Here is a 15,195-nt window from a genome sequence, read left to right on the forward strand (position 1 = left end):
TCTTTGTTTTACTATGGTTGCAAAGATCAAAAAATTTCTATATGTGACACGGCACCAGAGTTAAGTTAGGGTTTTTCAAAATGCTGACACGCCGAGCTCAAAACGTTCGCCATCACTGAGCTAGGGCCATAACTGCTTTTTTTTTTGAAGGGTAATTATGCCTCACTGACTCCCTGTTCCTGCCATTGATAACCTTCCTAGAGGTTATCTCTCTCTCTCTCGCCTTCTCTCTCTCTCCCCCTTTCCTCTCGCTCTTTTCTCTTCCTGTTGGTCAGCTGAGCTCACAGTGACCCAACCTGGACAAACTCGAGAGGCGCCTTCCTGCGCATAGAGAACCTCCTCTCCCCGAGGAGAGGCAGCTGTGCCCCAGGAGGCGGCTCAGGCCCAGGAGCAGGGCCTTCCCTGGCGGGCGGGGCTGAGAGCTGCTGGTCCCCGTCACCCTTCAGTCCTGTCCTGTAGCCCATTGAGCAACAAGGACTAACTCTCACCCAGAGCTTCCACGTGCCAGGCAGCTTCCTGAGCATTTTCCATATCAGCCCTTTTCATCCCCAAGCAACTGCCGAGGCAGGGAGCAGGCTTCCCCGTTTTGCACCCGGGGAGACTGAGGCACAGGAGAGTGAGGGGGTTCCCCCGGGTCCACCCCGCTAGCAGATGGCCAGGCCGAGGCAGACGAGGCAGTGTGGCTCCAAGCCGGACCCCAGTGTGGCGTGAGGAAGGCGGGGCCCCAGCTGTGTGGGCTGGGGTGGTAGGATCCTCCTCAGCTGTCCCCACAAGCTTCTGTCTCCTCGTCCCTAGAGGGGAGCTCAGAGTTGGGGGCCAGGGAGTGAAGCTGGCGCATCTCCGGGGCCCTTGGCTGCCAGATCCCTGACTGGCCGTTGGTCAGACACGTCACCCTGAGGGTCTTGTCTGCAGAGCAAGTGAGTGTGGTTTCTCTGGGTTTCCTGCTGGAAGCTGGGGGTCATGGCCACGGTGTCCTGTCCCTCCTCCAGCTCAGTTTGCCCAGCTGGCCCAGGTGAACCCGCAGGAGCGTCTGAGCCGGGAGACAGCCCTGCAGCAGAAGCAGGTGTCCCTGGAGGCCTGGCTGCAGCGCGAGGCCCAGACGCTGCAGCAATACCGCGTGGTGAGTGGGTGTGCGTCCCTCTCCTCCAGGCCTGGGGTCCACATCCTGAGCTCTCGGGGACCGAGAGAGGGATAGGCCAGGGCCCCGGGGGGCAGGAGGCCTGTGGGGGCCTGAGAGGCAGAGCAGGTCGGGGGGAGGCCCTGCCTCCTGAGCGAGGCCCTGCAGGGTTGTTCCCCGGGAGCCAGAGGGCCTGCTCCCCTCCCTCAGGAGCTGGCCGAGAAGCACCAGAAGACCCTGCAGCTGCTGCGCAAGCAGCAGACCATCATCCTGGATGACGAGCTGATCCAGTGGAAGCGGCGGCAGCAGCTGGCCGGGAATGGGGGGCCCCCTGAGGGCAGCCTGGACGTGCTGCAGTCCTGGTAATGGGGGGGGAGGGGCAGGGGCAGGCAGGGATGGGAGCCTGGGCTCAGGGTGGTCTACCAGCTGCTTACTCTGCTCCCGAGTTTCCATGTGCAGCCGCTCGCTCTGTCCTGTGACAGGTCTTACTTCACCAGTGGTCTGGTTCCCGGCACAGACTTTGATGCCCCCGTCATGCCCCCTCCCTGGGAAGGAGTCACTGTGTTGGGGGTGGGGCTCTGGGCTGATGCTCGGCTGGTTGGGTACAAATCAGGGTCACGCCTCCTGCGTGTCTGTGTTTCTGGAAGTCAGGCAGCCCCTGTCCTGCTCTGCTCAGTGGACAGGAGTGGGCGCTGAGGTGTAGAGCCTTCCTGGGGGAGCGTGGGGCTAGGTCTTGGGGGGCTCACCCCAGACTGGGAGCCTCTTCACCTTTGGCCTGGGGGAGGGTGAAGGCCTGTCCTTTCCTTTGGCCCCGGGGCTGGGGTGCAGGTGTGAGAAGTTGGCCGAGATCATCTGGCAGAACCGGCAGCAGATCCGCAGAGCTGAGCACCTCTGCCAGCAGCTGCCCATCCCCGGCCCCGTGGAGGAGATGCTGGCCGAGGTCAATGCCACCATCACAGACATCATCTCCGCCCTGGTGACCAGGTGACTGCTGCCTCTCGGCCACGCCCAGCCCCGCATGTGGTTGGCCTGGGGGAGGCAGGGGTGCTTTGCAGATGGGGGGGCTCTCACTGGCACCCTTGTCTCTCTCTGCTCACACCCTTTCCCTTCTGTCCCCAGTCGCCGTTGACCTTTCCCAGTTTCTCTTGTGAGCGCTACCTGGGCTGCCCTTGCTTCCTGCAGCCCCGTGCCAGCTGCCGAGTTCACTTCCCTGCCTCCCCTCCCGCCTCCCCGCGGCTCTCAGTGGCCTCCCTGGGAACAGGGTCTCGGCCACGTGCCCTTCCCCTGCCTGCCGAGCCCTGTGTGCGGCCTCCTCCCCACACGGGGGACCAGAGCCCTGTGCCCTGAGGCAGCATCTCGTCCCTTGGGTCCCCGCAGCACGTTCATCATTGAGAAGCAGCCCCCTCAGGTCCTGAAGACCCAGACCAAGTTTGCAGCCACCGTGCGCCTGCTGGTGGGGGGGAAGCTGAACGTGCACATGAACCCCCCCCAGGTGAAGGCCACCATCATCAGCGAGCAGCAGGCCAAGTCGCTGCTCAAGAACGAGAACACCCGCAAGTACGTGCGTCCTTCCTGTGTCTCGGCCCCTTTCCCCGAGGCCTGGCCGTGGGATGGAGGGATCCTCCTCAGAAGGGTCCTATGTGGTGGCCCTGGCAGCCCTGCTGGCCTCTCTGGCTCTCAGAGAAAGAGCAGAAGGGGTTCTTCTGTGAAGATAGTATGATACGGTTTCACTTAGTAGGAATTCACTTAAGAAAACTTTTGTATATTTTATGTATATTTATTTCTTGTATGTTTTATGGAGCCAACATTTCTTCTAAATGACGTAAATTTTTATTTTTTAAATATATTTTTATTGATTTCAGAGAGGAAGGGAGTGGGAGAGAGGCAGAAACATCAGTGATGAGAGAGAATCATTGATTGGCTGCCTCCTGCAGGCCCCCCACTAGGGATCAAGCCCGCAACCCAGGCATGTGCCCCTGACCGGAATCGAACCTGGGACCTTTCAGTCCTCAGTCTGACTCTCTATCCACTGAGCCAAGCCAGTCATGGCATGACATAAGTTTTTAAATACCTTCTGTGGTTCCTCCGACCCCGAGCATATCTCTGCCCGCTGTGAGCCGAGACCCTGCGTGGGTTTAGAGTTGCGTCTCTCTCTGATTTGCAGTGAGTACAGTGGGGAGATCTTGAACAACTGCTGTGTGATGGAGTATCACCAGGCCACAGGCACGCTCAGCGCCCACTTCAGGAACATGGTGAGGACGGAGGGAGGGGAAGAACAGATTCTCCCCGCTTGTCTGAGGACCTGGTCACCTGAACGTTCTCCTTTGCAGTCCCTGAAACGCATCAAGAGGTCTGACCGTCGTGGGGCAGAGTCAGTAACCGAAGAAAAATTCACAATCCTGTTTGAATCACAGTTCAGTGTTGGTGGAAATGAGCTGGTCTTTCAAGTCAAGGTAAAGCCCTCCCTCAGCAGTGTGTCCGTGAGCACTTTATGTCACACAAGAACTGTTGGGGTCACATAGTCCCTTTTTAAAAAATTTTTATTGATGAACAGAAAGTGAGGACGGATATTTGTTACTTGCTCTCCCCGCCCCTTGCACACACACCCCAAAATGTCTCCATACTCCCTCTTTAAACACACACACACACACACACGCACACATATACATATATACATACACACACACACACACACACACACACACACACATATAACTTTTTAAATTTTATTATCCTGCTCAAGGCTTGTGATTCGAGAAAGGGAGAGATAGAAGCATCAATGATGGAATAAAATCATTGATCGGCTGCCTTCTGTACGGCCCCCTACTGGGGATCAAGCCCACAACCCAGGCATGTGCCCTGTCCTGGAATGGAACTGTGATCTCCTGGTTTGTGGGTCGATGCTCAACCACTGAGCACACCGGCCGGGCCGTACTCTCTCTTCTCTCTCTCGTTCTCTGTGTAACTTAGAGAACTTATTCCATCCTTCAGAAATACCTAATGAAACCTCTTTTACCATATCTGAAATGTCTAAGATTTTGCCAGTGTGGAGAAGTCATATTATTCCCGGAGCCATTCACATTCTGTGTCCCAGGTGACACTTACTGAAGCTTGAAGAATGAACATGTTGTGATTGAAAAGAAGAAAAGGGGAAGAAGTGTGGCTTGTGGGCGCTCAGCCCTTCTGTGTCTTTGCAGACCCTGTCCCTCCCGGTGGTGGTGATTGTCCACGGCAGCCAGGACAACAACGCGACGGCCACGGTTCTCTGGGACAATGCTTTTGCGGAATCTGTGAGTTGATCCCTTGGGCCTGCGGGTCTCAAGATCTTGATGCTGGTGTCATGAATCTCTTCCACGTGTTATCCCCAAAAGAGCATAGAAAAAAAAAATGCTGTTCTTGTTGGCGGGAGGCAGAAGGGAGTGTGTGTAGGAAATGGAAAGAGGGTGGGCTTGACGCCAGGCCAAGGTTTCAGGGCAAGCTGCCCCATGTCCTCACTCTGTGGCTGTGGGAAATTCACTTTCCCTCTCTGAGCTCAAGGCCCCTAAGTGTCTACAACCTGGGATCATAATGCTCCATCGTGTCGTTAGGAAGATAAACTACATAACATACAAAATGCTTGTCTCAGACTCCATGCTCAGGAGATTTTGTTTTGAATCCCTGGGTGAAACCATACGTGGAAGTTGGGGCTCCCAGGTTCCTTCTGGAGGCGCGACCTCTCAGGAGGTGCCTTTAGCTCAGAAGTTGCTTCCTGTCATCCTCCTTCCAATAAATGAGGGTGACATTTAGTTGCCAAATGTTAGGTTCTGTGATTCGTCCCAGGTCTCTCATGAAGAGTGAGATGGTTTGCCTAAGGGTGAAAACACGATTTTATGGGTTTATGCACCCAAATGCTCTCTGAATGCCACTGGCGTGCTGCCTGCGGAGCATTTCCACACCATTCAGTAGGCCCAGTTCTACGTGTATTTCCAGTAGAGGTTAGTCTGTAACAGCATGATTAGAGGGTTCTAGTTGTTACTTGGGACATAAAAGTATGTTCTTCTCTACTGGGAACAGTCTTACATTCTCAACAGTTTTCTCTACAGAACCATATATTTGCTGCAGAGGTGAGATTCTTATCAGAAATTCTGCTGTGCTGTGCTACAAACCCTGAGTTTGAGGCTCCTTTTGAAAACCATCTGCCTATATCTTGTCCTGATAAGCCTGCTGGATAGGATTGCCACATCTCTCATCTCCTTCTCTGCCTGTCCACAAACCTCACTCCCCCGGCCACTTTGGCATCCCCTGCAACATGTCATTGCTAAAGTATCTTGTCTAAATATATAAGCATTTTTAAAAACATTTTCAGAATGTTAGGGTGCATTTATTTCATGCTGTTTTAAAATAAATACATACTTATGGGAATTTATAGATACATCTGTATATATGTCATGATATAAGCATATTGCAGCGTTGCTTAGCTAAAGGTTGAAGGCTGACACATAGATGTCCATATATGGGAGTCTGGTTGAATATATTATTATTCTTCCATTAACGTTAACTGCTTTTGTTGCAAGATTACTTTAACATACACTTTAGTGAGTACTTATTATTTACTGAGGCCAATACTAATTATGGGAAGCACAAATGTATATTCATGACAAAGCTGCAGATAATACCAGAGCCTGTGTAAAATCTTAAGGGAAACACAAGTACTAATTTTGAGAAACACAGATGTATAACCCTGACGTAGCTACTTGTAATACAGTGTCCTGTCCATATCTATCCTATATAATAAAAGGCCAAGGACCATAAGTGTAATGACCAGAATGACCACTCAACCAGTCGCTATGAGGTGCATTGACCATCTTTTGGTCCCTCCTACCCCTGGCCTGCGAGCGGCGGCTGGAGGCGGCGGGCAGGGCGGCTGGCGGCCGAGCTACGCATGCATGATTTCGTGCGCTGGGCCTCTAGTATATATAAAAAGCCTAATATACAAAAAGTGTCCCCTCAGGAGTTCGATCGCTCGCTATGACATGCGCTGTCCACCAGGGGGCAGCGTGGAACGAAGGGAGGCCACGGCTGGTGGCCCGCAGCCGCTAGGGACCATACCCGTGCACAGATTTCGTGTACTGGGCCTCTAGTTGTAGAATATATAGCAGCCACAAACGAAAATGAGGAATTTCTTTACATGCTGATGTGAGATCTCCCGGGTATAGTATTCAGTGAAAAAAGGGAGATGCAGGACATGTGGATTTTAGGCTTCCAGCTGGCATTTTTTTAAAAGGAAAAATTGTGTGTATTTGCAGGCCAGCATAGAATAGCTTTAGAGGTGTAAACAAGAAACTACATCACATGCCTTTGGGAAGAGGAACTGGGTTGCTAGGGGACAGGAATAGGAAAGAGACTTCACTATATAACTTGCTGTACTTTAAAAATTTTATATCACGTGAAGGAATTGCCTACTCAAAAGTATTTTTGTGGTAATTAAAATGAAGTACTATGGCTGAATGGAATGAAAAACAGTTTATTACAAATTCATATTCTCACCTGTTTTTAATAAAGCTAACTCATAGTTACTATTCTTCCTTACGTTGTTTCACTTTGAGCCAGAGTTCTTTCTTGGCAGAAGTTGTCAACGACAAGGATTACACTTGTGCACACACTTGTATGAGCGTACACACACACACACACACACAGTCTCTCTCTGTCTCTCTGTACCTAGAGAATCAGTGTTTTAGCTTTCTGTTCCCATTGAGTTTACAGCCAGACCTCGGTCATGTTTTGTTTTAGTGGCTGTGAGGATGTGATGTAGGGTTGGACCGTTTACAGGACACTGTCGGTAGCACGAGGCTGCCCTCTATATTGTGTGCAAAGAAGGTAAAATGAAGCTTCCGAGTTTCCAGAACTGCACACCCCATGGAAGTTTGAATTTATCCTCAGACTCAGTCAGACAAACGTTTGTAACGCCACCCCGCCACCCAGTGTCTTTCTTTTGTGGGTTGAGGAAATAAATCATGCAACTGTTCTCTCAGAAGGCTCTGGCTTCTCTCCTCCTCAGGGCAGGGTGCCCTTTGCCGTGCCTGACAAAGTGCTGTGGCCGCAGCTGTGTGAAGCGCTCAACATGAAATTCAAGGCCGAAGTGCAGAGCAACCGGGGCCTGACCAAGGAAAACCTCGTGTTCCTGGCGCAGAAGCTGTTCAACAGCAGCAGCAGCCACCTCGAGGACTACAACAGCATGTCCGTGTCCTGGTCCCAGTTCAACAGGGTGAGGGCCACCGCCCCCCGCCCCCCCTCCTCCAGCTGCTGGGAGGGAGATCAGTCCCTTCCAACCAGACGCCTGCAGGAGCTTCCCTTCCCCGGCCCTCGGGCTTCCTGTCTCTAATAAAATGCGCCTGAAGCAACAGGAAGCTCCTGAATAGACAACGACATATTTTTTATGTAGAAAATCACATCTTTGCATATTTAAGTAAATTGGGCTTTGTGTGAAGCTGGTGCATTTTATAAAGGAAGCAGAGCCGGGCGGAGTACAGCTTTGGCGATGATCAGAACGTCATGGCTCAGTCCCGTTGACTCCGATGTCCCCTGATGTGTGATGCGAAGTCAGGCTCCCGTGGACCCTCAGCCCACCCAAGCGGATGCTGATGGAGGGCCCTCTTCCTCTAGCATCTGCTCGTTCAGATGTCCCCTGTCACATCTTTGATTTGAAATTTAACATTTTTCTTTTTACACCATCACCCCCGCCTCCACCCCGGGGTTTTAAGTACCCTCATTCAGAGATCTCATAGTCTCTGAGTGTAAATCTTTTTAAGTGGTTGTGTGTTAACCAGTTGGCCAACGTGTTGGCTGGCAGTCAGAGGTGTTTTGATAGGGGAAGCAGGACTTTCACTAGAATCTGATAACTGCATTTTGCTGATCATTCTTGGCGGCTGCTGTCTGCTGGAGCAATCTCTGTGGCCTTGTGATCTAATCCAGTTCAAATTTACAAGCCCCCTGGGCATCTGGCTAAGATGCCGACGCTGATTCGGTGGCTCTGGGATGAGGCCTGAAAGTTTGCATTTCTCAGGAGCTCTTGGGTGGTGGTGGTGCTGCTGCTGCTGGTCCCAGAGCCCACATCAAAACCAGCAAAGGACCGGTCAGCCCAGGGGGCAGGTGTTCGTAGCAGGGGGTGGGAGTCGCTCTGTGCTTTTTTTGCCCTGTTTCCTTCTTTTCTCCTCTATCTTGTTTTTTGTTGTTGTTGTTGTTGCAGGACCATTTATTTGGGAAAACTCAGGCAGGTCTTTATATTTGTATGGTTCTGACAGTGTCGGTGTTTATTTTCCGTTTGGTTTTTCCAGTTAAAGTAGATACAGGTACTGTTCCGAGTGTTACCTCTGCCTTCTTGTGTTCATTGTTGTGTCTCCAATCAGGAGAATTTACCAGGACGGAATTACACTTTCTGGCAGTGGTTTGATGGTGTGATGGAAGTGTTAAAGAAACATCTCAAGCCTCATTGGAATGACGGGTGAGAATCATCATTTCTTACGTCTGCCGTAAAGTAAGAAGGTTGTCTTTCTACGGTTTAAAAAAAAAAATCACTCTCTGCTTCTGCTCCTTTGACCTTTGTGATCCAGGGCTATTTTGGGTTTCGTGAATAAGCAACAGGCCCATGATCTACTCATTAACAAGCCCGATGGGACCTTCCTGCTGAGATTCAGTGACTCTGAAATTGGCGGGATCACCATCGCTTGGAAGTTTGATTCTCGTGAGTGCCCCTCCCCTTTTACGAGGAGAGGCCAGAGGGCCCCGGTTAACTGCTTTTGTTGCAAGATCGCTTCCACATACACTTCAGTGCGTCCGTATTATTGTCTGAGGCCAGTGCTGATGATGGGAAGCACAGATGTAGACCCAGGACAGAGCCTCCGATGATACCAGAGCCTGTGTAAGACCTTGTTACGGGAAACACAAGTCCTAATTTTGAGAAACACAGACGCGTCACCCTGATGCAGCTACTTGCCATACAGTGTCCTGTCCACGTTCTCGGCTGCTTCCCTTCTGAAATGTCCACCTTCTCGTTACCCAACCTTGAGCTGAGCTGGTTTCAGTGAAAATGTACTTTAATAAGTTGGAGTCGTTCACATAGAAGTAATGTTATTTTAATTATTCCTTCATCCTAACTGACACAAGGACCTTGTCACGGGTCATTTTCATTCAAGAATGTTAGTTCTTTCCTCTGACCCTCACAAACTAGGTAACAGCGGGTTTCGAGTGTGCTTTGTGGATTACTCAACCTTGAGCTGGTTTCAGTGAAAATGTACTTCAATAAGTTGGAGTCGTTCACATAGAAGTAATGTTATTTTAATTATTCCTTCATCCTAACTGACACAAGGACCTTGTCACGGGTCATTTTCATTCAAGAATGTTAGTTCTTTCCTCTGACCCTCACAAACTAGGTAACAGCGGGTTTCGAGTGTGCTTTGTGGCTTAAAGACGTGAACAGCGTCTATAGTGCTCACGTGTCCTCTGGCCGTGGACCTGCTTCCTATCTCCCTTACACACTTCTGTGCAGGGGATCAGGGAGTCAGTACGTTTCTTCTAGAAAGGGACAGAACGTCGTTTAACTGAAGCCACCTGAGGGAGATCACGGCATCTCTAGGAAAGTGATGAATGCATCACCAGCTACCTACCCGTGGCTTTTAAAAACAGCTACTCGAGCCCTGGCTCAGTTTGTGGAGTGTCATCCTTGGGTCTGGGAGGCAACTGAGCAGATGTTTCTCTCTCACATTGATGTTTCTCTCTCCCTCCCTCCCCCTCCCCCTCCCTTTCCCTCTCTCTCTCCCTTTCCCTTCCTCTGTCTCTTAAAATTTTTTTTAAATCAATTAAACATTTAAAAATTAATTAATTATTTTTTAAAAACAGCTATTTGATCTATAACCTGTAGTTATTTTTAAATGGAGAGGTTTTTTTTGGGGGGGCGGGTACAATTTAATGGAGAGCTTTAATTTGTAGAATATTTGGGTATTAAGATTTCTTGTTCAGAAACTATGTTTAGAACATTATTATTCTGTTTATTGATCTAGAGGAAAGAATGTTTTGGAATCTGATGCCTTTTACCACCAGAGACTTCTCCATTCGGTCCCTGGCCGACCGCCTGGGGGACCTGGATTACCTTATCTACGTGTTCCCCGATCGGCCGAAAGATGAAGTATACTCCAAATATTACACACCAGTTCCATGCGAGCCTGCCACTGGTAACAATGTTCGCATTCTGACTTGGTTTTGTTGTGTTTTGGTCGTATTTTAGTTATTTGTGTGTGTGTGTGTGTGTCTGTCTTGCATGAAAACCTACACAGTTAGCCTACAGTTACTTGAGCATTATCCAGGGCAGATGGAAATCCTGGGCTGTAGTCTGCAGTCATACAGAAAACACACCTGCCACTAACCCCAAATACCAAATTGAAGGGAACAAATTGCTTTTAACACAAGCTGAAGTCAAAATTAGGAAGGTAAAATTTTGTTTTTCAAATCAGAAATGGTTTTGTTTTCTGAGCATATAAGTTTTATGTATTTATTTGTAAAATGTCCAGAAAAGGATAAAAAAAGAAAAAAGAATCCATTCATCCTCCTGCCAGTCATAAAATCTGTTCATTGGTTTCAGGTTTGGCTCTGATTGGCATAAAAATGTTATCTCAGGTTTTATTTTCATTTATTTGATTCCAGGTAAGGTCAGACACCTTTTCATATCATGATAATGACAATAATAATAAACACAACACCAGTAACAGCTAGCATTTGTTGCACGCTCACTGAGCACCGGGTCCCTTTTGGGGCACATTTTTATGTAGTATCTCATTTAATCCTCAAAAGGGGCCTGTGAAGTAGTTACTATTACTGTCCCCCTTTTACCAATGAGGAACTGAGGCACCGAGAAGTAAATAATTTGCCAAAGGCCACACAACTAGGAAGAGGCCAAGCCAGGACCTGAGCTCAGAGAGTCTAGCCTCAGAGCCTGTATTCCTTACCGTCTACATTATTGGCCATTAGTGTTTTTTCCCGTGAGGTGCGTTCATGTTCCTTGCTTATCTTTCTTTTGGAGTCCCTGTTTTTCTTAATAATGTGTGAATAGTTTTCTGTAGTAAATAAACCCTTGGTTATACATAGCAATTATTTTCCTCAGCGTGTCATTGTTCTTTTAACATTTAAGTTTTATTTTGCTGAAGTTTTATTTTACAAAGGTTTGTACTTAGGCTACAGAGCCCAACCAGTCGACCTTTTTCCTCCATGCCATGCCTTCCCACCCTAATGGGATGGCTGTATTTTTAAAAACCAGGACATTTTAGGTTTATATGATATTTTGAATTAAAATCTATCTCACTGCTTCTTTTTGTTAGCACAGCCAATCTAGATCATTACATTCTATTTTTTACAGCATTTCTTTGTGTGTGTTTTTTTAATCTTTCCTGCCAATCTATAAAACTCTCCGTAGACTGTAAAGCACAAAAAGCATGAGATGTTATGACAAGGCGGCCCCCCTGACATTGGAAGCCTAGAAGAAGCAGGTTCGGGTACCAAGCAGTTTGTGAACCATGTAGCATTTCACTGCGTGTTGCCTTCAGTGTCTAATATAGTCAGGATTACGCTTATTCCCACACTTACATTCCCAGGAAACGGGACTTCATTCGCCGACTCCAGACTCTCACACTCCTACTTCACTGGGTTTCCATGATCAGCCTTTTAAAAAGTCATAACGATGGCTGGCCAGGTCGCTTTCAGGTTTCTCCCCTAGCCGGCCACATCCCAGTGGGAATCTGTGGTGAGTGGAAGAGAGACACACACCAGCATCCTTTCAGCAGCCACCAGGCATAAACTACACTCACCAGAATGAGTGGCCATCAGGCCATCCCCCGGGGCATGGAGGAGCTTGCAGATACCTGAGTGACACTCCCTTTCCCACAGAGTAGATACTCAGAGTAAGTTCTGAGATCCTCAGGTCAAATCAGCTCCTCTCTATGGTGTAGAGTGTTCTGTGGGATCCCTGCCGATTGCATACCTCCCTAGTGAGAACCCCCAGTGATAAAGAAAACCAGTTCTTCCCGCGACATTCCCATTCCTTTTGGGGGCAGTTCTATGTATGACATTCTTCCACATCTGACGGAGACGTTGCCGTCTTCTGACCTCCTCCTGTTGGTCCTAATGTTGTCCCCGGGGACACAGAGCAAGGCCTGTCCCTCCGCCGCGTCTGCGACTATAAACTCTTCAAAGATATTTTTTCCTTTCACAGTTAGTATGCAGTTAATGCTGGGTTTCGATTTGTATTGAAGTACATGCTTTCTGTGTCTGAAGAATGGATAAGCAATGCAAGCCAACTTGGAATATCTCTTCACTGGCAGCATTAGGATTGAGGCTTCCCTCTGCCAGGCCGTCCTGCCAGGTTGAAGTGTTAGGTGCTGGTGTCAGATCCTAAGATAAAATCAGGTGGTTGTGTCCTATCCTAAGAAAAGATGTGATTCATAAGGGAGATTTCACTTTTATTTCGTTGGAGAACTTTGGTTCTCATCACCGTTCCCCCCTCGGCAGCTAAAGCCGTGGACGGATACGTGAAGCCACAGATCAAGCAAGTGGTCCCTGAGTAAGTGTCTGGGGTCCAGCTCTGGTCTCCTGCTGCCTCTGTTCCCCCGCCCCTGCCCCCCCCTACCCCTAAAACCTGGCTCAGCCCTGGGGAGGGAACCGGGCTTGGTCACCATGGGCCAGTGCCCAGGGCCCCCTCCTGCACTTTGTCCTTCTGCACCTGAGAGAGACAGAAAGATGCCCCTGAGCCCCTCCCCTGTCAGCGCTGCCCTGAGGCCGCTGAGGCTCTGCTCTGCTTCCTCCTCCAGGTTTGTGACGTCTGCAGACTCTGCTGGGGGCAGTGCCACCTACATGGACCAGGCCCCCTCCCCGGCTGTGTGTCCCCAGGCTCATTACAACATGTACCCACAGAAGTAGGTTGTGTTCTTACAGGGCTTCATGGGGGGCTGGGCCTGGGCCTGGGCACTTGGCCTTGGGCTGCTGACCGGGCGGGGTGCAGGGCCTGGGATGGTCTCTGCTCCTCGTCATTGGTCTCTGACAAGCGCTCCCTCCCCCTTCATCTCTTCTCTTTCCCTCCCAAGCCCTGACCCCGCCCTTGACCCCGACGGGGACTTCGATCTGGACGACACGATGGACGTGGCGCGCCGTGTGGAGGAACTCTTGGGCCGACCTATGGACACTCAGTGGATCCCTCATGCGCAGTCATGACCTCCATCGCCTCCGTCAGCTTCTTGGTCCTCGCGAGAGGAGTTCCTCTTGTGGATGTTTTAATTCCATGAATCGCTTCTCTTTGGAAACAATACTCATAATGTGAAGTGTTAATGCTAGTTGTGACTTTAGTGTTTCTGTGCATGGTGACCCCAGTGCAGGGAGTGTGTGTGTGTGTGTGTGTGTGTGTGTGTGTGTGTGAGTTTGTCCGTGTGGTGTTCCTCCCCCTTGCTGTCCAGACAGAGGCTGTGGTTGTTTGAACCTTGTGCACAAAGGCAGTTGGCTCCACGAGCCCTGGCACATGGCCGTGTGTCTTGAGGGTGGCTGGACTTTGACGTGTGGCTGTTCAAGTAAGAAGGACGCAGGGAGGAGAAAGCACCTCCTCTCTGGTGAGTCTTTGTCACTGTGTTTGCCAGGCAATTGTGCTATAACCATGATTGTCTCTGCTTTTCTTCTGCAATGTGGAAACCGCCTCCTGACAAAGAATGCCAGTCCTCCCCCCAGTCCCCCACCCCATTTTCCCGAGTAGGGATGGGGAAAGGGGCAACTTAGGAGGATTGTGGGGGCAAGGGGAGCCAGGGGTCTTCGGATGGGTCGTGGCTTTTATAAATAACACGTAACCCGTCTTCGTGTTTTCTCCGTCCCTCCTGCCCTCCCTGGCTGTGTCCCTCTCTCCTCCTCTCACTCAGTCCCTCTGTGTGCACACACGTGCAGATGAACTAGAGGGCAGAAGAGAGGGTCACGCCACCGAAGCTTACAGTGTTGGTGTCCTTTGTGTCGCGGCCAGAGTGGAACGCCCAGCCCTGACCCGCAGGCGCCGAGAACGTCGCCTCGTCGCCCAGGGAAGCTGCCGTCCCATCTGCCCGTCCTTCCTCCGCGCTGGGAGGCTGACCGATGCCAGCTCTTCGCAAATGTCGGACGGTGTTTTTGCTTCTAACTTGGGACTTCTTGTTTTCCCCTCCCCACCCTCATCTGACAGCGAAGTTCTCTCTTCCTGTGTCAGGTCCTGTGCCATTCCTACCCAGGTCACCCCATTTCCCTTCACTGATCGTGCGCGATGTCTCGGGGAGCGGGTGGCAGGAGTGCGGTCCGAACCCAGGGCCAGCGTGTCTAGCAGGTGTTGTTGCCCACCTGGTGCAGGGTGCTGGGTGTCAGGCAGTGGGGGTTTGGGGAAGTGCAGTCAGCAGGTTTGCGGGAAGTTTGGTAAGCTGCAGAAACAAAAAGCCTCAAGCATAATTTCGTCCGTAGTTTCTTCCGTGGCTCCACACCAGAAGGAAGGAATGGGCTGTGGCAGGCAGGTGGGAAGAGAGGGGAACAGGCATAGTTTTCAGGTTAGGCCTATAAGGTCGCCCCCAGCCCCCTCTCCGAAAGGATATGACTAGGCCCAAGAAATAATGGCCCTAAAAACCGTATTTTTATATGTGTGAGTAAATAAACATATTTTTTTTACAAAAACTAACTTCTGAACTTATCAGTGTTTTGATGTTAAAGGAACATATTTCTCTGTAGTAAATTATTTATTGGAAAATGACTTTTTAAAAGCTGCTGTTTGCGCTGGCTTGGTTTCATACACTGATTTATTTTTCTATGCCAGGCAGTAGACTCTCTCTGCCTCTGAGGCGCAGGCCGACCCCTCCATGGATACCAGCGTTGATGTAGGATGCTGCTAAGCCCCTTGCGTACCCCTCAGGGTTCAATTAAAATTCCCCTGGTGAGGACGGGAGTGTTGGGGAAAGGTGTAGGGAAGCCTGACCCGGTCTCAAAGAGCCCTCACCTGCCTGTCACTCCGGCTTCACCAACACCTGCCTCAAGAGAGATGCCCTCATTGTCCCAGCGGGGGGACGAGG

The 15,195-nt window shown here is 50.2% G+C and overlaps 1 protein-coding gene across 9 annotated transcripts in view; it reads left to right on the plus strand.

The window, feature by feature from the left end:
- LOC102241062 (signal transducer and activator of transcription 5B) overlaps positions 1–14,807 on the plus strand; it is a 60,885-nt gene extending 46,078 nt beyond the window's left edge. For 8 of the 9 annotated variants that reach the window (XM_005875739.2, XM_005875740.2, XM_005875734.2 and 5 more), the window contains exons 6-19: positions 990–1,120; positions 1,328–1,479; positions 1,946–2,101; positions 2,495–2,674; positions 3,282–3,369; positions 3,448–3,570; positions 4,315–4,407; positions 7,155–7,361; positions 8,503–8,597; positions 8,707–8,837; positions 10,153–10,323; positions 12,650–12,701; positions 12,949–13,053; positions 13,222–14,807. In XM_005875739.2, the coding sequence (XP_005875801.1) occupies positions 990–1,120; positions 1,328–1,479; positions 1,946–2,101; positions 2,495–2,674; positions 3,282–3,369; positions 3,448–3,570; positions 4,315–4,407; positions 7,155–7,361; positions 8,503–8,597; positions 8,707–8,837; positions 10,153–10,323; positions 12,650–12,701; positions 12,949–13,053; positions 13,222–13,348 (1,811 nt within the window). In that variant the 3' untranslated portion in view covers positions 13,349–14,807. Of the gene's footprint in view, positions 1–989; positions 1,121–1,327; positions 1,480–1,945; positions 2,102–2,494; positions 2,675–3,281; positions 3,370–3,447; positions 3,571–4,314; positions 4,408–7,154; positions 7,362–8,502; positions 8,598–8,706; positions 8,838–10,152; positions 10,332–12,649; positions 12,702–12,948; positions 13,054–13,221 lie in introns of those variants that run through there. The other variant, XM_014547244.1, reaches the window with a different exon arrangement.
- The last annotated feature ends 388 nt before the right edge of the window (positions 14,808–15,195 follow it).

The sequence above is a fragment of the Myotis brandtii genome, unplaced genomic scaffold, assembly GCF_000412655.1.
Source record: "Myotis brandtii unplaced genomic scaffold, ASM41265v1 scaffold469, whole genome shotgun sequence".
In the NCBI taxonomy this organism is placed as follows: Eukaryota; Metazoa; Chordata; class Mammalia; order Chiroptera; family Vespertilionidae; genus Myotis; species Myotis brandtii.